The 23,688-nt window shown below is 37.9% G+C and overlaps 1 protein-coding gene across 1 annotated transcript in view; it reads right to left on the bottom strand.

Annotated features, from left to right (window-relative positions):
- Positions 1-23,688, bottom strand: part of DGKI (diacylglycerol kinase iota) — a 237,482-nt gene that overhangs the window by 21,054 nt on the left and 192,740 nt on the right. Inside the window, exon 22 of the mRNA XM_021710904.1 lies at positions 942-979. Within this exon, the coding sequence (XP_021566579.1) occupies positions 942-979 (38 nt within the window). The remainder of the gene's footprint in view (positions 1-941; positions 980-23,688) is intronic.

Genomic DNA, 23,688 nt, shown 5'->3' with positions numbered 1-23,688 from the left:
TGACGATTAAGGCACAGCCTCTTCCCTGAGGCAGTCATGGTCCTGATGCCTGAAATGATATGGGACCAAATATAGCTTCAGAATACTCAAGGACTATATTATGTAACAAATATTTTTATTGCCACCATGTTTAGCTGTTAGTAAACATAGGTTGACACTATAATAATATTAATAAAATAACTAACATTTTAGAGCTCCTTCTATGTAACAGAAACAGTCTTAGGAGTTCATGTATACTGCTACTTTTAATCTTCATGACAAACCAAGGAGAGAAGTCATATCATTATCCTTGTTTACAGATGAAGAAATTGAGGCACAGAGATAATTAAATAATTGCACAAAATCACACATACAGAGCCAAGATCTGAACTCAGGCAGTCTGACTTCAGATTAACACTCACTCTTGATGCAATGCTAATGACTTTCTTCCTTCTGCGCTAAATTCATCACAAAATATAAGCACAAATTAAAATGTTCAAAGTGGATCAGACTGAGCGTCTTCTTTTGATTAACTATAATCCTTGAAGTATAAAACTATAACATGGAAGAAATAAGCTCTGGCCTGGAGAATGCATTCCTGGGTATTGTCTAGTTAATTTTTACAGACGCATTCATTTCAAGATTTTCTGAAAAGAAATCTTTAAAAACTTCAAATGTCAGCTTCTAGAAAGCAAGCATTCTGGGCACTGCATACTGGGGACATGCAGTCCATTTTAACTAACCCAGACAAAAACCATGGTGCTCCTGCTGTTAGGAAATGTAGATATGCTGTGACAGCCTCCCTCACCCTCTCTGCTTGATTCTCAAAAGAGCATCCTTCCTCCTCCGCTTAGCTAGCGCAGGCCAGGGGCATGATACAGGAACATGAAAATCTGGTGAGGAATGATGTTGATTTAAAGTTCTTAAAGAATCACCAAAGTTTTGGTAGGAAGACATCTTACCTTCATAAGATCACCAGCTATTACTGCCTGCAATATTGCTGTGAAAGACAAAAAAGAGATGTCCCATTAGTAGAAGCCCCTCTCATTAAAATGTTACAAAAAGTTGGATCCTTAATTTGGAGAAGTAGTCTACATTTGAGATATGACCCTGGAAAGGAAAAAATCTTGGTCAAGCAGACTAAGGTCGCCTCCTCAGCCCTTCCCTACCCAGATACCCATCCTACACATCCTTCTAGAGCCTGTATACACCCCCTTCCAATCCTGGTACAGCAGAGATAATACGTTAATTTGGAGCCGCGTGGATTGGGTACAAATCTTAACTCAGACACTTGAAAGCTGTGGGGTATTGGGCGAATCATTTAACCCCTCTGAGCCTTAGTTTCCACAAATACAAAGAGCAAATCTAAACCTTACAGGGTAGTTAAAAGGATTCAGAAAGTCCCATGAATGTTCTCAACCAAGCTATTCATGCAGAGCAGGTACCTAACCATGACTACACTTGTTCCGTTCTCTTTAGTTTCTTCCACTTTGCTCACTTGGGGTTTAAGAAATCACCAATCTTTTTGTTTGTGCTTTGCAATGATAAAATACTGACTGCTATGATATTAAGAGGACTGGAGACAGCAAAGAGAAAACAAATGTACTTTAAGTGTGTTTTGGAGAAAATAACCATGTGTTTGGCAGCTAATTCATTGGTGACTCTTAATGGAAAAATAAGCCTAAAGGTAATAGATAATTTAAACTACATGTAGGAAAATGTGGTCTTGGGGGAAAAATAGAAGTGTCTCATGACTCATGCATGTCATATGGGGTGTAGAAGAGGAATGAGAAAATATGACTGAAAAGGGGAAAGAATATATGGGAGTCCAGTGACAATCATGGGTCCTAAAGAAAACTATTTGCATCCCTCTGGCAAAAATCCTTTTAAAAAGTAAATATCTTGGTTCTAATGCTACTGAAAAAGTAGATTATTTTAAAGTTTTAAAGTCACATATTTTAGAAGAAAAACAATTTAAATATATTTGCAAAGTGATATTTTATTCCCGAGTCGTCCATCTCTCATTGAAGTGAGCCAGAAGTACAGTATCATGCATCAAAGTCCATGGAGTCCCAGGCTGTCAAAACCCTCGAAGCTTTGTATTGAGTATCTACAAGTGCTGGGGGAGTAGATGCCAAGGACCATGAAACTCACCCATGGGCTCTGGGCTGATGCTTTCCCTTGGACCAAAGCAGAAACCTTGGAAAACAATGAAAATGATGAGGGGATTGAACATGAGAGGGAAAAGAAGGCAGGAGAAGAGAATGGAAACAAATGCAAAACAAGATAAGGAAGAACGACTGATTCCTGCCCATGATAAGCTGTAACAATATACTTTCATCAGCCCCTGTGGATCCTAGCACAATGCTTTGTACATTGCAGACACACACCAGATAGTCACTGAATCAACTGAAGGAAAGCAAAGAAAGAAAAGGAGTGAGAAGGGGAGATTTAAAAAAAAAATAGCAGAAAAGGAATTAATAAAGTGCTGTGTGTCAAAAGAACCTTTAAAAACATGGTGTCTCATTCTTCATTTTATTTATTTATTTATTTTTATTTATTTTTTTTGAGTTGGAGTCTCACTCGGTCACCCAGACTGGAGTGCAGTGGCCACTCCCGGCCACCGCAGCCTCAACTTGCTGGGCTCCGGCGATCCTTCCACCTCAGCCTTCTGAGTAGCCGGAATTACAGGCATGTGCTACCACACCAGCGGATTTTTTTATTTATTGTAGAGATGAGGTCTCGCTGCCCAGGCGGGTCTCGAACCCGCTGGCTCAGGCAATCCACTCACCTCAGCCTCCCAAAGGTGCGGGATTACAGGCTGAGCCACCGAGCCCGGCTTCATTCTTCATTTTATAAATGGGGACAGTGGAGTTTGGAGTAAAGTGACTCTTGAGGCACAGAGCCCCAGTGGCCCAATCAGTTCCATAACACAGGCCCTAAATCACGTCCAGGTCTCTGTCCAGTGCCCTCAGAAGTTCACCATATAAGAGCTCTACTAGGCTCTGCATGGCCTAGTCAGCAGGAGAAATACTGTTGTCAGGTTTGTAGTGTTGTGAAAAAGGATCTCAGCCAGTCGAATTCTAATTCCTGCAATTTACTGGACACCTAAATTTAGGAAGTTATTCAATCTTTTTGAACCAATTCTCTCATTTGCAAATGAGGTTAACAGCTGCACTGCTCACCTCTCTTTGGTGAGGATAACATTTCAAAAAGCGTTTTATAAATAGATTTGCTATATAAACAGCAGGGGTAGTTTTCAGTACTTTCGTGACTGCACATATGCACAAGAAAAAGACATATGGACACTTCAGCAGAAGCCTACCAATAAGGGTACGACTGGCACGTGCTGTTGAACAGATATAGCTCTGTTAACACAGCACCCATCAGATGAGAGGCATGTATAAGGGAGCTAACAAGATGGTGTTTAACCCCAAGACATACACCCTGCATCAGAGGACAGGCCAGGAGAGGCTAGAGAAATTGCAGTCAGCCCTGGTGTCCGCAGGTTCCATATCCATAGATTCAACCAATCTCAGATGGAAAACATTTTTAAAAAAATAAAAACAATACAATAAAAATAATAATATAACAATAAAAATAATACAGCATAGCAACTTTTACATACCACTGACATATTAGGCATTATAAATAATCTAGAGATGATTTAAATTATATAGGCAGGTGTGCATAGGTCTTATGCAAATACTGCACTGTTTTACTGTTTTATATAAGGGATTTCAGCATCTGTGGATTGTTATCTTCCGGGGGTCCTGAAACCAGTCCTCTGCGGATACCAAGGCACAACTGTATTAGCAATCTCAGGTCTCTGGGAGAACAAATCAGTTTTGACTTTTATACTATAGGATGTCCTCTTAGCTGAAGTAGAATATTCATACTAAGAAAGAAAGGTTAGGAAAACCACATGGGAGAGGAATTAGCGCAAAGCCTTACAATACAGACAGATGTTCAAAACAGCAACACAGCTATGATTTCAAGACCATATAGGAACATTCTTAGAATGTAAAAGGTAGAAAAAAGAGGAGGAAAGAAAGATAGATGTATATATATGTGAGAGAGAGAGACAGAGAGAGAGACAGAGAGAGAGAGAGAGAGAGAGAGAGAGAGAGAGAGAAATGGAGAAAGAAAGGAAAGAGAAAAGAAAAATGAAGCCCTTGTGTAATAAAATTTGGTGCATGTAAACAATAAAACAAGATGACAAAAAAGTCCCTCAGGACAAAGACTATTTAAGAATCACTAAATCAATAAATAAAAATAGGAGAATCTGGATTAAAACTTATTAGCTAGAAGTGGAGATCAAAGAAGTCTTCTTGAGCAGGTGAAGTTAAAGCCAACTTGTCTATGATAAGTGGAATTAATTAGCAAAGAAGGTTTGGAAAATCCTTACAAGATGAAGAGAGCATATGAACAAAGACATGGAGTTGAAAGACACCATGTCAGAGGGAACCTGAAGGGAGCTGTGTGTTGTCACATCTGAGGTGGAAAGTAGTCTCAGGTAATGTGCTCCAGAGTTTCACAGGGACCACTCCAGAGAGTGCCACTAACACTGAGGTAAAACACTTGAATTTTATCCTCCTGGTGAGGAGAAACTACTCAAGCATTAATAGCAAATCAGGAGAGCATATAAATGTCCTTAAGCAGAGCCCTAGCCCCAGCTCTAACCATAATGCCTGATGCTAATCCCTAAACACTAAGCCTAACCTCTAACCCGAACTCTTAGCCCTAGCCCCTAATCCTCTCTCACCCTAAACTAAACCGAGCTTTTATCTTAGCCTAACTCTTAACTCTAACAACTTAACACCCTAACCCTAACCCTAAAAAGAAGGGGGGAAAAACCACGTCCTTAAGCATGCCAGTGTGATTCAGCTCCTCCCCTTCTGGAAACAGAGCTCTGTCCTGCTCCTTGTTCTCCTTCTCCAGATAGCGAACACCCTAGTCTTGCTCGCCTTTTACTCCACGTTATTCACAAGCATTGTTATTTATGTTTTTTGGTTTCCAGCAGCCTCCCAGCTTGAAATCCCCGTGAATAGATAGAGGATCATATAACAGAATCATAACCACAAATAATTTCCAGTTTTACTGGATGTGGAAAGCATGAATATTTATTTTTAAGTCAAGAAATATACCCAGGGGTAGCTATTATGCAAACATTATTAAGAACAAGGCTCACTTCTCTCTCCTGATTAATGTCCTTCCCCATGAACACTGTTGTTTAAGATTTCCTCTGCATAAAGAGAGCCTGAATCCATTAGTATTCAACTGCAGACAATAACCTTCTGAAGACTGAGGCTTAAAAACAAATAACAGTTGTTATGATTACAATATTATTCTTTATAATTTCTTAAGCTCTGAGTTTGCTTTCTTGCCTCTTCCAAAACTCCTTCACACTAGGGAAACAATGCTCCAAAATTCAAAAAAGCAAGGAAAGTCAAATTATTCATGGACCATAAAGGTTATTGAGTAGATGAATGATGTTTCCTAAAAAACGGAGTTACAGAAACTTGTGTAGTAAGACAAGAATGTAAGGAGGTAGAGAACTGAGGAATTTATCATTTTTAGAGATTAGAGTTTGAATCACTAGTCAATTTGAAGTGGTTTATTTTTCCTTCAGTGCTATGTCCCCAAATAAATTGTTGTCCAGTATACATCCCAAGACAGAAAGCTGGGACTAAGTCAGGACTGCCAGGAAGTAATTGTCATCTTCATCTTCCTCTTCAGAGACTCTCTTATGCTGAGGGTCCCAGAATCTAGATATGCTCAGGCATTCATGTATGGAAGGAAAAGACAGTCTATCTCATGGAGTCAGGAAAGAGAAGACAGCTGCTATGAGCTGAATGTTTGTGTCCCTCCAAAATTCATGTGGAAACTTTTTTTTAATTAACTAATCTATTCCTAATATTCCCAATCCTATGAAAACAATCACCATTGTGACAATATTAAGACATGGGGCCTTTTGGAAAGTGATTATTAAGTCATGAGGGCTCTGCCCACTTGGAAGGAATTAACGCACCTATTAAAGAGCCTTTATGGAGTCGCTTAGCCCTTCCATTTCTTCCACCATGTGAGTACACAACATTCATCCTTTCTGCTTTTTCATTATGTAAGAATGCAGCATAAAGTTTCCATCTTTGAAGGAGAGAGCCAGCCTTTATTAGACACCTAATTTGCTGGCACCTTGATCTGGAACTGCCAGCCTCCAGAACCATGAGAAATGAATTTCTATTATTTAGGCATGATCCAGTCTAAAATATTTTGTTACAGCAGCAGGAACAGACAGAGTCCTACCTGCTCCCACCAGGTCAAGCCCTGTTCAAGGTACAGGAATACAGCAGTGTACAAAACAACTTCATTCTTTCATGGAGCTTACATTTTGGCAAGAAGTCCAAAACAAGAACCAGCTTTGACATTAGGAAAAAATATTTTATAATTGAGTCTAGATTCAGACTGCCTAGGTTTAAGTCCTGTGAGCGCCATTAACTACCTGTGACCATGGGCAAGTTGTTTTACCAAGCTTTAATTCTCTCATTGGAAAATAAGATTACAAAAAGTTAAGATTAAAAACAGTTCTTTCAAGACTTTGCCTTGAAAACAAGCTCAAGGTACAGAGAACCTGACCATTATGGTCATCTGTGTAGAATATCACAGATGAAGTACTACTGGTTTAACCTCATAATACAAAAATAACCCTTTTTGACTACGGTAGAATTTGGCATATGACTACTTCTGAAGGGATGGTTTAAGGTTGTGATTACTGCTTTGCAGATGAAAATATTTAGGAATTAAAAAGTACACAAAACTTGGCAAAGTCACATATATGTCTGTGATTCTTTATAAATTAACTTAAATAGCTAAATTGTTATGTATAAAATATAATCACAACCCCAAGCACTTATATCTATTTTTTAAAAAATTTTAATCTTACATGCTCAGTTATTTTTCAGTTTTTAAAGTGTCTATTACTGAATTGTTTATTTGTCACCAACTCATAATAGCAGTCATCTAACTCTTTAAAAATTTATAGAAGAAAAAAATTAAAGTAAAAACAAAAACTACTAAACAAAGAATGGCTTGTGAAGAGCTGGGGAAAGAAATTAGTTGATTCACTGAGAATCAAAAACATATGTGTAGTCTTGTCAAGTTCATGTACTTTGTTCTCCTAAATATTTTCAAATGCAAAGTAAGAATCACAGCCTTCCACTATCTCTTCAGAAGTAGTCAAATATGACATTCTAGAGCTACATATAGCCTTAGCCTAACCCTCTCACTTCATAGGTGAGGAAAGTGGGCTTGATCCTGAATTGACTTTCGCAGGGTCACACCAGTAGCCACTATTCAGTTGAGAAACAGAAGACTCTTGTTTCATTTACTTACTGCCCCTTGCCCCCGGGTCTGAGTTCCTTCTGCCCTCTATGCTGTTTCTCCGATAATTTGAAGCAGAATGGCCTAAAGTAAAAACACATAACCCATCCAGAAAGTTTCATGAATGCGTGACACGTTAAATGAAGTACTTTATGGCTTTAAGCCTCAACTTTCTGTGTGTGCCAGTGGAGACACAATCCATGGCAAATGTCATGTGCATAACTCTCTTAATCTAATCATGACTGGAGTCCTCATGCTTCTTTCTTCTATCAAAGTTGCTTCTTGCACGGTTACCAGATAGCTTGCACCCTAAGCTGCCTGATAGCTTACTTCTCTAAGAAACATATTTCTGCATAGCTTTTCCTGTATTTACCTTATCAGAAACATTCCATCCAATTTTTCTACTTTGTGAGCAGTCTGCCAAGGTACACAAGCTACAAACTTTGAAGGTTTAGCTCAAAAATGGAATTTAGTAGAATTGTTAAACACAGCAAAGGTAATCTGACACATATTAAACAAGATGGATAACCATGGTGAGTTATGCTAATTATGCATAAATGGAGACAACTCAAGAAAATGACTATAATTAATATTATTTTACATAGTCATATGAGCAAGTCCAAAATGAAGTGAGAAAAAGGAGGAATAAATAGTTCTAAAGACCTCTACATTTTAATCTAGAGGAGTTTTTTTAAACATTTGATCTATATAATATTTTATCTATTCAACATTTATTTTGGGGTAATAAGTGAATTAGGAATCTGGATTTTTTTTCCAGGTGGCTAGCTAGTTGTCATAACACCTTTTACTGAAAAGAATCTTTTTTCCAATAATTGAACTACTACCTTTGACACGTAATATAGATTTTCATATGTATTTAGGTTCATTGCCAGACTCACAATTCTTTTCTGTCTGTTTTATGCACCTGGACCAAATTATTTAAGTTACTGTAGCTTTACAGGTCCCTAGAATGAGTTTCTCATTCAAGAAATATTCTATTGATATATTATTGAGACTGTAAAATTTATAGGTTGATTTAGGGTGAAATGACAACTTTACAACATCTAATCCCTAAAAAAAATAGGGTTGTCTTTTCATTTATCTGTATTTTCTTCATCTTCTAGAAGAGCTTTAAACTATTGAAATAAGATATGCAACAAGCTATTTGTTAATAAAAGCTAAAATACTGAGGTTTTAAATAACTTATTAGAACAGATTCAAAATTATTCCAACAATGACAGGCAAACTTGCATCAATTATCTACTCTTGCATAGCAAATGATCCCAAGACATGTGGCTAAAAATACAATTATTTATTTTGCTCAAAAATCTGCATTTTGGGTAGGGTTCTGCAGATAGTTGGTCTCTGCCACACCTGGCATCAGTTGGGGCTACTCCACTGAGAGCTGAAAGATCCGCTTTTAATACTACCTCACGTGGCTTCAGCTGAGAGCCTTGGCTCCTCTAACATGGGCTTCTCAGGGCTGCTTGGACTTCCTCATAAAATGGTGGCTGGGTTCCAACAGCAGTCATTTCAAGAGAGCCCAGTGAACATCACCTTACCTTCGCCTTGGAAAACACAAAGTATCACTCCTGCTAAAGTCCCACATTTGCCCATATTCAAGGAGAGAGGATACAGACTCCACATTTCAATGGAAAGAGTGTTGTAGTCACATTGCAAGATGAGTGTGTGGAATGGGAGATAATGAATGATGTGGCTATTTTTGGAAAGTACAAACTGTCACATCATACTCTTGAACTGTGATGTGCTTTGAGTCACAGAGTTTGTGCTGGCTTTTAGTTACTGTTGGGAAATGGCCATGACCAATAGCCTTGTGACCTGTGTCACTTATGTATGTACTATACATAAAATGTCATCTGTTTTGTGTCATGAATATCTCAGCAAAAAAGCTTAAAGTTTGAGAACTGATTTTCTGGAGGAACAGCTTTTGGAGCAGGAAGAGAAAAGACAGGTGGAACAATAGGCAGACAACCAGTACCTAGTAGACTGAATTAGAAACCCTCTCTAAGATGAGCTCCATCCCTTACCTTTCTTTAATAATCAAATGTGAGAGAAGAGACTCTCCACCTACCAGCTTCCCCTCTACTGCTGAAATATGGAGTGAAGGGTGCAGAGCACACATCTCACATAGCTCACTGTCTCAACATCACCGGGATTAAACCATCAGTAGCATCAAAAGACCATTAAATACTACAGCTAGGTCTCATATTCAAACACCGCCAGTGCCTAATCTACCTTAGGGTATGTAACCCATAGATAGAAGACATAAATAGGTTTTGTTTCTCTCTAATGACAGAGTTAATCCCCAAATTCAATTAGTTCCTACTAATTAAATGCATGAATGTATATGGTTTCTTTCCATCTGCTGCAGCAATCCTTTCGAAGCTCCTATTAGCATGGAAGAGGTTTTCTGTTTGGAGAAAAAACAAACAGCCCCCATCTAATATTGCCTCCTGGCAGAAAACCTGTACCTTGCTGCCAGAAGACCAGGATGTGCTCCCTTCAGAAGCAGTCGGTTCCACTTCTTTTATTCACCACTGGAATTGGCTATAAACAGTGCAGGGACCAGATGTCTCTCTAAAGTATCCCATTTGTTTATCTGTTGTCATAAAATTGATTAGTTGTTTCACATGTCTAAGTTGCATCTCTACAGTTAAGCCATAAGGATGGAGGCCATTTTCTTATTTTTGTTTTACTATACTGTATCTTTCACTGAAAACTCTATAGTAAACAAAATACATGCTGTGCTTAATAAATATTTGGTTGATACTTATTGATTCAGCTGGCTATCATGTCAATACACTTAAAACTCCAGATTGAGAAAGACATCTAGGGTATAGGAGAAAGTCCACTTTACTGGCTCCTGCTGTACCTTGCAATCCATTTTGGAGTTGCAAATATTTTCAAATCTCTTTTGGAATCTAACGGTGCTTATTAGAGGGATATAATAAACACAGTGAAACACCACTGCAAATACATCACTAGACCAGAAATGTTTGTATTATGAGTCAAATGAGAGCAATGTTAAGCAAAATGTTAAGCAATGATAAATGTTACTTCCTAGAACATTGCCAGTTAGCTTAATATCAAGGTAAATTAATTTAGTTAGGTTAATTAATTTGCTTTGAGCACTGGGTTAACAAAAATAAGTTCCTATGCTAAGGTATCAATGGGTTTACACACTTCTGCAGTAATAGAATGTCAATTTAGGCCAACCGTGTAGCCTGTGTGCCAACAGTCACAAGGAGACCCGTAGAGGGTCCTGAAAACACCTTCTTGACAATCTACAAAACTCAATATTAATGCTTTCTCTAACAATACATTCATAGCATCATCTTTGGATATAATGGAACATATTTTTTATATAGTACCACCATCTAAAAGAACAGACAACCACTCCCTTAAAGTGAGAAAAATACAAAATTCATTTCATCAGCATTACAAAAGTCCATTAAATAATTTTGTTTAGTAAACACTAAGCTTGCACAAACGGAGAATTTTTCATATTTGTAAAGGATTCTAATCTGATTACACCTGATTAAATTCATGAACCCCAAACAATTACAGTACACAGTAACACTTTTTCCCCTATGGTAACATTTGAATGAAACAATACATATGCTGCAAATTGATTTAGCAATGGGAGAGATTAAATAAAAATTCTAGTATTCTCTGAAGACCCTTCATTCCTAGAATGTTGAAAGAATTTAAGTTAGATTGACTGACTTCATTTTTACTTCCCTGGCATTTGGATGGCAAAACCATAATCCTGAGAAAGTAAGAGAAATAGAATAATAAACGAGGTCTTTTTAGCCCCATGGATGAAAGGAAGGTACCAAGTAGAATAGGAATGCTGCTGGCCAGTGGCTCCTATGCCTTTTGCAGGAAGCTTAGAGATAGCACAAGGGTTGTGCTGCCACTCCTCTCTCCACATCAGGTTGGTGCTTTTCCTGCGATGGGCCTCCTTGAACTCACTGAGTGTATTTCTTCAGTGTCCTTCAGGACCTCTGAAAGGAGCTCAGGTTGAGGAAGTGTACTCATATTTCACACCGCAATAGCTATAAGCAGGTCTGATGTGGGCTGAGAGTGATAAATGGTTGTTGGTTTTAACCAGACATCAAGACTGTATGGAAAATGATGTTTAAGGCCAGGAACTAAGCACAGATGAGGGGTGTTCTGGAGCTCAAATAGATGGTCAGCTTATGGGTCATCTGGCCATCAGGATGTACATTAAGGTCCTTATCAGTGCTGAGCAGCCATCTGACTGCTCTGGAAGATGAGGGCCCTTTTCTCTGAGAAGAAGAATAGTTAAGTAAAAAGTACAAAGTAAAGCCAAGGAGGAGTTATTATAGCAAAGGTCTCATTCAGGGACACAAGCCAACAAAATGTACACACAGCAAGAATATACTATTTTAAAAAAGATAAAATTTCTAGAGCATATCCTCACTAATTAGCGTACAGTTAGATAAGATAATTTATATTTGTAACTAAGTTACAATAAAACACTAATTTTGAATCTTCCTTATATAAACATATGACAGAAGTTAATGGAAAGAATAGAAAAATTAGGCATTTTATTTCAAATGAGTAAAATTTAAGTCAACTTTCACTACAACATCATGTTAAGTTGATTAAGCAACATCATGCCTTAGAAGCAAGAATTATGTTAGTTCTGCATACTCAAGACATAAAATTCAAAACAGAATGGGCTTCAGTGTATCAGTTATTCTTTGACGATATTTATTTATGCATTTATTTATTTTTTTGAGTTAGAGTCTCACTTCGTCGCCCAGTCTGGAGTATAGTGGCATGCTCATGGCCACCCAAATGTCAACCTGCTGGGCTCAGGTGGTCCTTCCACTTCAGCCTTCCAAGTAGCCAGAACTATAGGCGACCACCACCATATCTGCCTACATTTTTAATTTATTGTAGAGATGCCATCTCGCTAAGCTGCCCAGGCTATTCTCGAACCCGTGGGCTCAGGAAATCTCACCTTGGCCTCCCAAAGTGCTGGGATTACTGGCTTGAGCCACTGCACCCAACCAATGATATTTATTAAAGATCAGATTCTGCTATCCAGTTGCCATAAAAAAAAGACTAAAGAGTATATTCATTCATCCTCCTATGAGAAATGAATATACTCTTAAGAAAGAAAAGATTATCTAGAAAGTCAACACATGTAGACTTACACATCCCCATGCAACCCAATTACTGAAGAAATAGAGAGTGATGCAGGGAATGATTTCCTAGAGAAAGTGAAAGAAATTGTCCAGAAAGGGAAGATTCCCAATGGTGGAAAAGATGGGAGGAGGGGTTTCTGTAGAAAATTGGCAGTCTAGAGGCCTGGAGGAAGAAGAAACTAGCGGTTTCACTTGATACCAGGAATGTCTAAGGGGGACCAGGGGGATGAGTAAGGAATAGAATGGAAAAGGGATGCTGGGGGATATCTTCCAGGACTCAGAAAGAAATGTCAGGTCAAGAACTGTCTCCACCCCAACAGCAGGAGCCCTATAATGTCAATGAAAATCACACAGAGACTTCATTTTCAGCCTACAACCTTGGCCATGCCTATCACCCTGTCTTTCAAAGATGCATAGGAGTTTAAACATATAGCAGGAAGACTGCTAGGAAATCAGGTGCCTGAAGAAGAAAGGCTTTGAGTGGGCCCTGCTTGCCAAAAATGAGAATAAGTCCCACGTTAGTTCCTGAAGGTAGGATAGTTAAAGAGTCATGTGGGGTCAGAGACACAAAGCATCAACAGAAATGGAAATGGTTTAAATGGCTTTTTTGCAGTCTTGTGAAACACCATTCCATCTTTTTTTTTTTTTTTCTGAGTTGGTGTCTCACTCTTGTCGCCCAGACTGGAGTGCAGCGGCCACTCCCGGCCACTGCAGCCTCGACCTGCTGGGCTCCGGCGATCCTTCCGCCTCAGCCTTCTGAGGAGCCGGAATTACAGGCATGCGCTACCACGCCCGGCTGATTTTTTGATTTATTGTAGAGATGAGGTCTCGCTGCCCAGGCGGGTCTCGAACCTGCGGGCTCAGGCAATCCACTCACCTCAGCCTCCCAAAGGCGCGGGATTATAGGCTAAGCCACCAAGCCCAGCATTCTACCTTTTTTTAAATGGCTGAAACAATTGCCTTTACTTGCTAAGGTGACAAGGATGGAAATGTCACCAGCTGAGTAAAACTGAGTGGATTTTGGAGGATTTCAAATTCCCTTTTCAATAAGCAGTGGGGCTTTGCCTTGTCAGGAGAAAAGCAGGAAGTTACATGATTAAATAGTAATGTATTTTGCTCCCTTGTTAAAGAAAGCCCCAGCATGGAAGTTGCCTGCAGTATTTACACACTTGCAAAGTGGACTTTCTCTCTTTTCAAAAAGTGGGTCTGTGGAGTGGAACAACAGAAGCCCCGTTTGTCACCACAAGTAGAAACAATAGACTGGCACTCACATGAGGGAATCTGAGCCCACGTCACTCAGAGAGCAGGGCAGAGAGGTCCCTAAAGTACTTTTCCAAGATGAAAGGTGGCCGTGTTGGCTTTTCCTCATGTGCTTCATTGTTTGGTGCTCTCTCCTGACTCAGGGCCAGCGAGTGTCTGGAGTAGAAAGTCTTCAAGGGTAGCCAGCGCATCTGCTCCAGGGACAAACCCAGGACTGAGGCAGGCCACTGGCTGAGGTGACCCCACCTGGGAATGGCAAAGCCGGGTGGGTGCTTGCTTCTGGCAATTCCAGGCCATGGCTTCTGTCACTGCAGACCCTACCATTCAGGCTCAAGTGACAGTTGCTCACAATGACACAAGTAATTCCCTGCCCACTGCCCCATAACCTGGAGGAAATGTCTAGTTCCAGGAAACCTAGAAAACAACAGGCTTTTATCAAAAGCCCATGCAATTAAGACGCATGAGGTCTATTTGTAGAAAAATATATTTCCATGTTGACCACTTGATTTCGCTAGTTGGTCTTGCTCTCTCTTGTACTTACCCCCTTTCTATTCTGTCACTTTTTCTGTTGATGTTTGCAAGCAAACTGTGTTCTAGGCACAGAGTTAGATTTTGCCCTTATTATCCAATTTACTCCTCACAATAAGCCTTCTAGCTATGTACAGTTATTATTGGCTTCCTCATTTTCAGGCTGAAGGAATTACGGCTAAGTGAGGTTCAGCAATTTGCCCAAGACAACATAGCTAATATGGAGTAAAGCCAGGATGTCAATCCAGGATATGAAAGACATACCAGAAAGTTTGTCTCTCTAGCAGGGTACTATACTGCCTCCGTTAGCTGGCTGTATAGACTGTCAGACAGTATTATGAGGTCATTAGATAGGAATATCAGGTTCTTCCTTCCTTCCCGATATTTGCTAGCTCTAATGAATGAAGGTACTCTGCTAGGGAAAGGAAAGGCTATGGCAATGGACTGCTTAGAAGTGTTATGTGAAGTCATGTTGACTAGGGAAGGGATGGTGCAAGATGCCAACTAAGATGGCATACGTTAACATTTAGAGTACTCAAAATGGACCCAGAAAATGAGGGCTGATAAAAGTCTGGCAAAATGAGGAAACATTTAGTTGACTTCATTATTTTGTAAGAGGGCTAGACTGATGAATTTTTTCACAGCTCTATCCCGAACAGCCTAGGCTACTCAGGCCTAGGCTACATTAGCCATAATAGATAGGCTGGAAACAAAAATACAACAAAAAAACTACATCCAAAATACTTAAACACACATGTTAAAGTAATGTATCTAGGACTAAACTTCTAGGAAACAACTGAAAAAGTGACAACGCATTCTAATATTTTGTAACTGGTACATGAGAAGAGACGGTAAGGAGGAGACTGTAATTCAGGGAAACCAGTCACAAGCCAGTTCTTTGCAAGAGGAGGCCACCAAAACGCTTAAAAAACAAAACAAAACAAAACAAAACGAAAAAGCTTTAGGTAGAGCACACTAGATAAAACTTTTGATTGGCTATTAGGATTTCCAGTCAAATAGAAAACAGAAGACAAATGGAGTAAAATTATCCTTATATGAGGATTATAATACAATAACTGTCAGTGTACCAACCTAGCCCCTTGGTTACCTTGGGCATTAATATAACCCAGATTATATAATTTCATAGAGTAGAAATCTCAAGCACAGTAAACTTTAAAAAGTAAGCACAATTCAGTTCTTTGTTTCTCCTATCATAGAATACTACACAGAGATTAAGAGTCAAAGATTTATCATTTCCTTCATAAATATTTTGTTGACTTATCTGTGGAAATAAAACCTATGATACCTTCATTTGCTGCCCAAAACATCACCTTGTTTGATAGCTTCTTCTTTTTCTTTCATGTGAAAACAAACCAGGCTGTTAGCTTTTTTTCTTTCCTGTCTCCTTTTAAAAATTTTTCTGTCACTTTCTTATTTTGCAATGTTTTAAATATTCTATAAGCCCAAAGGCAATCCAAAGCAATGCTGTAGGTAAATCTTAGTAAAGAATACTCATCTCCTCGACCCATTTTACAATCAGCTTCAAAAGATGATTAGATAAGTATCACCAACAAAGCATTCTACATAAACCAAAGAATAAAAAGGAGTCTATGGTTATAATCAACAGTAAGATTCAAGTAGAGGGAGTGAGAGAGAATAGCAGGGTCAGGGCACATATAAAGTAATATAACCAGACTTTGGAAAACCCAGGAGTTTTTATTTTGCTTTTCTTATTGTATTTTGTTTTGTTTTTTAATCAGCAGTAAGTCTTTTTTCCTAGGATTTGTAAAAGAAGACAAACCAAGAAAAAGTGTACTGTCATTTTTATTCCTTTCCTTTCAAAATACGAACACCTAGTGAGAACACTGTAAAAGGCACACTAGTAGCTGAAACTCTTTGGAAAAAGACCAGGAGTAACCTATCTTCTACAACAGGAAACAATATTAATGAGCCTGCAATGGAATTCAAAGATGTGTACTGAAAGCTTTTGTTTGCCAATACCTCATACTGCAGCGAATTTAACAGCAATACTTGTATAGAGAGAATCAATTCTGTGCCAGGGCACAACATAGAATAGGGCAATGTCTCTATTCATTGTTTATAGTCAAATAAGAAGGGCAAAACTACCAATGAGAGAAACAAAAAATTGGAACACACTCAAAAAAACAGTAAATAAATAAGGAAGGAGAAATCATGGGCATTTGAGTTGTCAGGAAAATTCATCATTGTTTGTCCTTAGAGTCTGTGGAGGTGGTTCCAAGACACAGGAATTAATGAGCACCGAGGAGGAGCCCGAGTGAAGGGCAGTGAAGGTGGTCTGCCAGAGGGATGGCAGGAGGCAACAGAAACCATATGGCTGAGTGAATACAAGGGAAATGAGGTCTGGAGAGGGGCTTGCAAGCAAGGGAGTAGAGGTAATTTACTAAAGCAACGAGCTAAAACCAGGATGAAGAACAGCCTCCACAGTAAGCATGAAGATGTTTGAATCTAATTAGAAAACCACTGAGGAATTTTATAGTAAGAAATGGGATATGGGGTAAGAACACTCTAGCAACTTGCATTAAATAGCCTACGTTCATTGCAAAGTGGCATACTGTGACAGTCAATATGATGTGCTCTTTCTAGCAATGCAATTCAAGATCTGCAGATGTTTCCATCTGTATCACTATCCAGGTTTACTTATCATGTTTCACTAATAAACAGCTTATAGAAAAGAGAAGAACATCTAACCTAATCTACTACTCTTCTAGTCATAATAATTGTCTTCCTATTTATAATATTTCCTTAAGGAAACAGCTGTCTTTCTAGAATTCTACCTTTTAAACAATGTGTCCTATCGACAGGAAAGTTGGTCCCTATTTCCTTGATTATGAAATGTGGGGCTAGAAGTGGATCAAGAATATATCCCCTGTGTCAAGGGTTCTACTTACTTACATGAACAAAAATCTTTATCTTTAATTATCAATTCCCAATAAAAAGTCACATAATTATGGAATCTCTACTCAACAAATAGAATCATTATTTCCCATTATGTGAGTTCAAATTTCAGCAATGCTATTAAAAGAAAGTACAAAGGAATGGTTAGGAAAATGATCTGGGCTCAGATGACTTGAGTTTGTATCCTAGTTCTCACTCTTACTAGCTATACAAGTGGCCTTGGACAAGACACTTAATAGGTTTGAACCTTGGTTTTCTCATCTGTAAAATGGGAATAATAGTAGTCTACACAACATACTCCAGAAATAGATAACTCAAATATCACATTAATGTCTCCCAGACATTAGAAAAAAGGAAATCCTTCCTAACTCATATTCTGAAGCTAGAAATATCATAAATATACTACATAATAGAAAGGAAAATTAAAGGCTAGCCTTATTCATGAACATGGATGTAAATATCTAAACAAAAAATTAGCAAACCAAATCTAGCAATGTATGAAGGGTATAAATATAATAACCAATTTGAGTTCATCTCATGAATGTGATATTGGATTTATATTTATTATTGAAAAATCAATTAATGAAATGTACCATATTAACAGATCAGGGAGGAAAAAGCAAATTATCATCTCAAAAGATGAAGAAAAGGTATTCAATAAGGCTCAATATCTATCAAACTTAACAAATTGGACATAGAAAAGATTCTCTAAAAGAAATACCTACAGAACAAGTACCACCACCAGCATTTGACTGTGTTGTAGTGAACGTCTCATCTCATTTAACAGTGACTCATGGTGTTTTGGCCCAGTCCAACAAACCAGCTACTAACCCTTGCAGACCAATTGAGTACAAGAGGCAGTAAGTTTGGAGAAGAAGAAGTTTATTCTTTTCTAGGAAGAGGGAAACAGAGTGAGGATAACGCCTTGAAAGCCACTGCCTTCTCAAACAAGGGAGCCAAGGGGATTACATAGGCTGAATTTTAAGAAATCATTATTTAGGTTACATGAGACCCATGAGGTCCATGAGACCCATGGACTCATGAGACCCATGAGACCTGTGCAGCAACCCCCCAACTTGGAAATATCTGGTGGTCTTCAAAAGTGGGCCAGTGTTGGGTGGTGTCAGGGAGTTGTGCCACTGGTCATCCTTTTTTTCTCCTCAGTAGGTGGATGATTGCTCTGGTTGATAAGGTGGGTCCTGAAATTAAGCCTGAGGGGGCAAATGGAAAAGGGGGTAGGCGCAATTCCGAGGGCAGAAAAAAATGTACACTTTTAAATGTCAACCACAAGCCACTCTTGCAGTTTTAACTGGAATATGACTAGAGATAAGCTTTTTAAATCTAAGTGATTATTATTCTAATACAGATACATTAAAAAATTTGAGGGGTCCCTTTGCCCTACAACCTCGGATGGTGTCACTTTGGGACCAGGAGCAAGTCAGTAATGCCGATTTTCTACTCTACTGCTATTCAGTACTGCACTCACAGTTCTAACCAGTGCAGAAAGGTCCAGAAATACACATACAAAGCACAACCGGAAAGGACAAAACAGAATTCTCAGTATTTGTAGATGAGATTGCCTATACAGAATTCTCTTCTCACAATCGACCTGTCAGATAAAGTTAAAATTTTAAAACTTTAGTAGGAATCTTGATACAGAAACAAGATTTTAAAATTCAATTGCATTTCAATAAGCCAACAAAGATCATCTAACAAATATAATTTTAAAAATATAACACATAAAATATCACTAAAACAATATAAAACCTAGAAATATATTTAACAAAAGATGACTAAATCCTTCATGAAGAAAATTACCAAACTCTATTCATAGTCATTTTAAAAGGCCAATTAAGTGTAAAGAGATGTGTCTCAGAATGGAAAAACTCATTATCATAAGAATATCAATTTGCTTTATATTGATTTATAGATTCATGCAATTTCCATGAACTATTTCAACATAAAACTTGATAACCTGATTTAAAAATTGATATAAAATGGCAAAAGTTAAAAAAGGAGAACAAATTTCAGGTCACATCTTCTATCAGATATTAAGATTTATACAAAAATGATAGCAATTGAAACAATGTGGTTTTGGTAGAGAAATAGATATACTGATCAATAAAACAGAAAAGAGAACCTAGAAAGCCACATACAAAGGAATACACAGGCTTTGCAAGTCAGTGAAGAAAATAAATGATAATGAAATAGCTGGTTATATTTATGCAAAAAAAATCAAAATAAAATTGAACCTTCGTCTCTCACCAAACCACAAAATCAATTCCAAGATATTAAATATAAAAGGAAACACTATAAAATTTTTAGAAGAAAATATTGAACAATATCTTTTATGATTATGCTATGAAAAGATTTATTTAAAAAAATACTCCAAACACATAAACCACAAAGGAAATATTAATAACTTGATTTTATTAAAATAAAGAATGTCTGTTCTTCAGATGACACCAAAAATAACTTGAAAACATAAGCCACAAACAAGAGAAAATTTGTCACACATATAGCCAATAAAATTTTACCAAGAACACATACAATAAATTCATGAATTTTTAAGAAAAACACAAACAATGCAGTGGAAAAATTGAGTAAAAGAAATTTCACAGAAAAGAAAAATAAGAGTAAAAGGCATTTCACAGGAGAGTAAACACAATGGCCTATGAATACATGAAAATGAACTCAGTCCAATGTGTCATCATTGTATGCAGATTAAGATCACAATGAGATACCATTTCACACTTCCCCAAGACTAGCAAGCACATTTTAATTGATCAATAACAAGTGTTGGTTAGTATGCAAGTCAATGGGAACTCTTATCCACCAAAGTGAAATGATCACTTTGGAAAACAATATGCCACAACCCAGTAAGTTAAAGATGTACATAATCTACCACCTAACTGAGCTAGCCCCACATTTAAAACCTAGAGAAATTCTTGCACATGGATACCAGAATGAATTATGAAAAAGAATGTTCATAATGATATAGTTTGGAATAGCAAACAAACTAACAAAAACCCTGTAGTCTACATAACATTCAACAGCAGTAGATTAAATATATAAATTGTTATATAATCACAAACTAGAACACTATGCAACATGAACGACTAATGAACTTAATATGATACTCATCAAAATGAATAAATCACAGAAACATTTTGAACAAAAGAAACACATCACAGGAGAGTATACAACACAATTCAATTTGTAAAAGTTCAAAATAGACCAACCTATATATACACTCACACAAGCATATATATGAGTGTATGTAAATATATGTTCATATGTAAATTATGCATATATGTAGTAAAATGACAAAAAGTACCAAGGATATGATTAACAAAAAGGCAGAACAGTGGCTATTTCTGGAGGAGACGGAAGGGAACATAATCAGACAAGCAAATAACATGAAACTCCCAGATTTCTACAAATGTCTCACTTCTTAGTCTGGTGTCTAGGTACACAGTAGTAGTTATTATTTTTGGTTATTATTTAAAATGAGCAGATAAATTTTATGAATATTATCAATCTCAGCAATAGTATATAAGTAATATTTTATATGAAAGGAAAACAAATCAACAAGGGTAGCTATGCAATTTCCTCAAGGAGTCTGGGCTACACCATAGTGTTTCATTGCACAACCTGCTGTCCAGTACAGCTGCCCCACATCTGACAGTGAACTCATCTTTGAACATTTTACCCTAGTGACTGTGGTCATTCTAACATTACTTCCAGATAGCCATTTACTGCCATCTTTGTCCGTATGTTACTGTTGCAACACAAAAGCTGCCCTAAAATATGATAGACATGCTTGCCAACAGATCTAGGAGGTAGGATGGGAGGATGGAGAGGGGCACCTGCCTCAGATGTTCAGAGGGAATTGAGCAGATTGTTGACACTTTCTTTCAAGAGGGACATCAGCGCTTTGATTTCATAAGTGAACACACATTAGTGGGAGATGGCCTTCCAGGGTGTGTTGGTTCAGGCGGCCTCAGCAGGAGCAGCATTCCGAGGAGCCTGTGAAATAAGCAGGCCAAGATGATAGAGCAGAAGACAAGTGCTCAGCGCCAAGGAGCAGCCTGGTCCAGGAGAGGGCTCCAGGAGCTAGCTACCTAGCTAACTATCTAATCTATCTATCATCTACCTATCTATCTATCTATCTATCTATCTATCTATCTATCTATCTATCAAGTTGGAGTCTCACTCTTGTCACCCAGGCTGGAGTGCAGAGGCATGCACATGGCCACCACAGTACTGACCTGCTGGGCTCAGGTGACCCTTCCACCTTAGCTTTCCAAATAGCTGGAACTACAGGTGTGCACCACCATGCCCAGCCAAATTTTTAAAAATTTACTGTAGAGATGAGGGCTCACCAAGTTGCCCAGCTAGTCTCGAACCCCAGGACTCAGCAATCCTTTCACCTTAGCCTCCCAAAGTGCTGGGATTACAGGCTTGAGCCACCATGTTGTCCAGGAGCAATTTAAATGATGGAGGTGATAGGCACTCGATGGAGGGGATGTATAGAGACAGGGCAATCAATCACTGCCAGGCTTATCTCCTGACAAGGAGTAAGGCTCCAGCTTCCAGATGTAATATTAAAAAGTAATGTTTCCACTGGGGTTTAGCATGGCAGGTTTCCCTGAAGCTTCAGTTTCACTCTGCTAACTAATTATGAGAAAATGTGACATTGATATTTACTTTTTCTATGGGACAAATCATTCCCAGCAGGAAGAAGTTATTTTTGATATGTTTATTTTGTCATTAAAAAGAAATTACTTACATAGTAGTAAATACACACTTGTTAGAGAGAAATTTTCTTCTCTCCATAATTCTATCAATTCACCTTAATGCTGACAATCCTTTATTTGGCTTTCCAGGGACATGGTGAATAAAAGACTTAAGAGTTGGGGTGTTAGAACTGGGTTTAGAAATTCAATCTCCCACTTACTAGCTATGTGACCTTAAGCAAGTTATTTACGTACTTGGAGCTCTTTTTTGAGCTGTAAGATGAGGGGTAATAGATCTATAGAGTGCTATTCATTAGAGTTGAAAGGAAATAATGTAGCTGAAACATTTTAGTGCAATGCCTCCCCATAATAAGTGCTCAATACATTTCAGCCTTTCCTTTTCATGACCCTGATGCTCTGTTGTATAAATATAGAAACAGTTCACATGTCATTTCGACCTTGTGTTGCCAATTCTATATGACTGCTAATCATGAGCTGAGGCTTTGGCACTACAAGCTAAATTGTGGATTAAACATTTTACTCCTCTTCACCCTGATGTAATAAAAGGTTTTCAGTGAGCATTTAATGATAATGTTGAAGCAAACAGTTCTTCCCTCCTCTTATCTTTTAACTTTTCAAGGGCAGTAGGTAATCCTGAGCAAACATCACTGGTAAACCCATGCTTCCTCTTCTGCTGCTTGGTTACTAGAAAATAATATTGTGTTTGAGGCACTTTTAACAAACAGAAAGTGATTTTACAGATGCTTTCTCATTTGAACTCACAGCAATCCCATGAGGTATGCAGAGTAGATATGATTAGCCCCATTTTACAGGTAAGGAAAATAAAATAGAGAACAAGAGAGAAATGACAAAGTCACTGAATTCAAGCTCTCTGTGAAAGGGCATCTGTGGAAATGAAAAATGTCAGGGTTATTGGATTTTGCAAAATTAGTTTTTCCATGAATAAATTGTATCTGGGAGATAGTGAAAGTGACCAATTATTAGAGAGTGAAGCAAGATCATTGGTGGAAAGTAACCAAAATAGAAAATCAAGAGGCATAGGGTTTTGTATTCCAATTTCACAATCCACTTGCCTAACGTGTCCCAAATTTCTACCAATAAATTGGAGAAAGAAAAAAAATGCTACTTCTCACTTCTCTTACAAATGTACTGCCATGCCATTACTGAGTACAAATACTAAGTACAATTGGCAATAGGACATTCAAGAAGTTTTACACTAACCATTGCACATATGAACTCTTAAAAATGTATAAACACAAAGAAATATATTTTGAGTGGTAGGTAGAAAGTCTTGGTAATAAAAAAGAATATTTTCCCAAGGATATATAGGCTAGATGATGATAAACAATTAGACTGAAATGATATATATCAGCATTATAATTTCATATTTTATATCTTTGAACTATTTTGGGAAATCACAGAACCAAAATAAGAGGTACTGACATGTGGTACACTTTTGGAAGCCATGAGACTACACTAGCCTTCTAATTTGGATAACGTTTCTTCAACTAACTACATATAAAATTCTGAAAAAAATCAATTCTGAAGTTCTTCTAATACTAAGTATTTCTGGCAGTAGTCACTTTTTAGAACTTCAAAGGACCCTGACTTATGCTCAGTAATATCTTATAACCCCTTAAGAA

The sequence above is a fragment of the Carlito syrichta genome, unplaced genomic scaffold, assembly GCF_000164805.1.
Source record: "Carlito syrichta isolate Samal-C Ts95f unplaced genomic scaffold, Tarsius_syrichta-2.0.1 Scaffold301636, whole genome shotgun sequence".
Lineage (NCBI taxonomy): Eukaryota > Metazoa > Chordata > Mammalia > Primates > Tarsiidae > Carlito > Carlito syrichta.
This window is presented reverse-complemented; position numbering and strand designations above follow the sequence as displayed.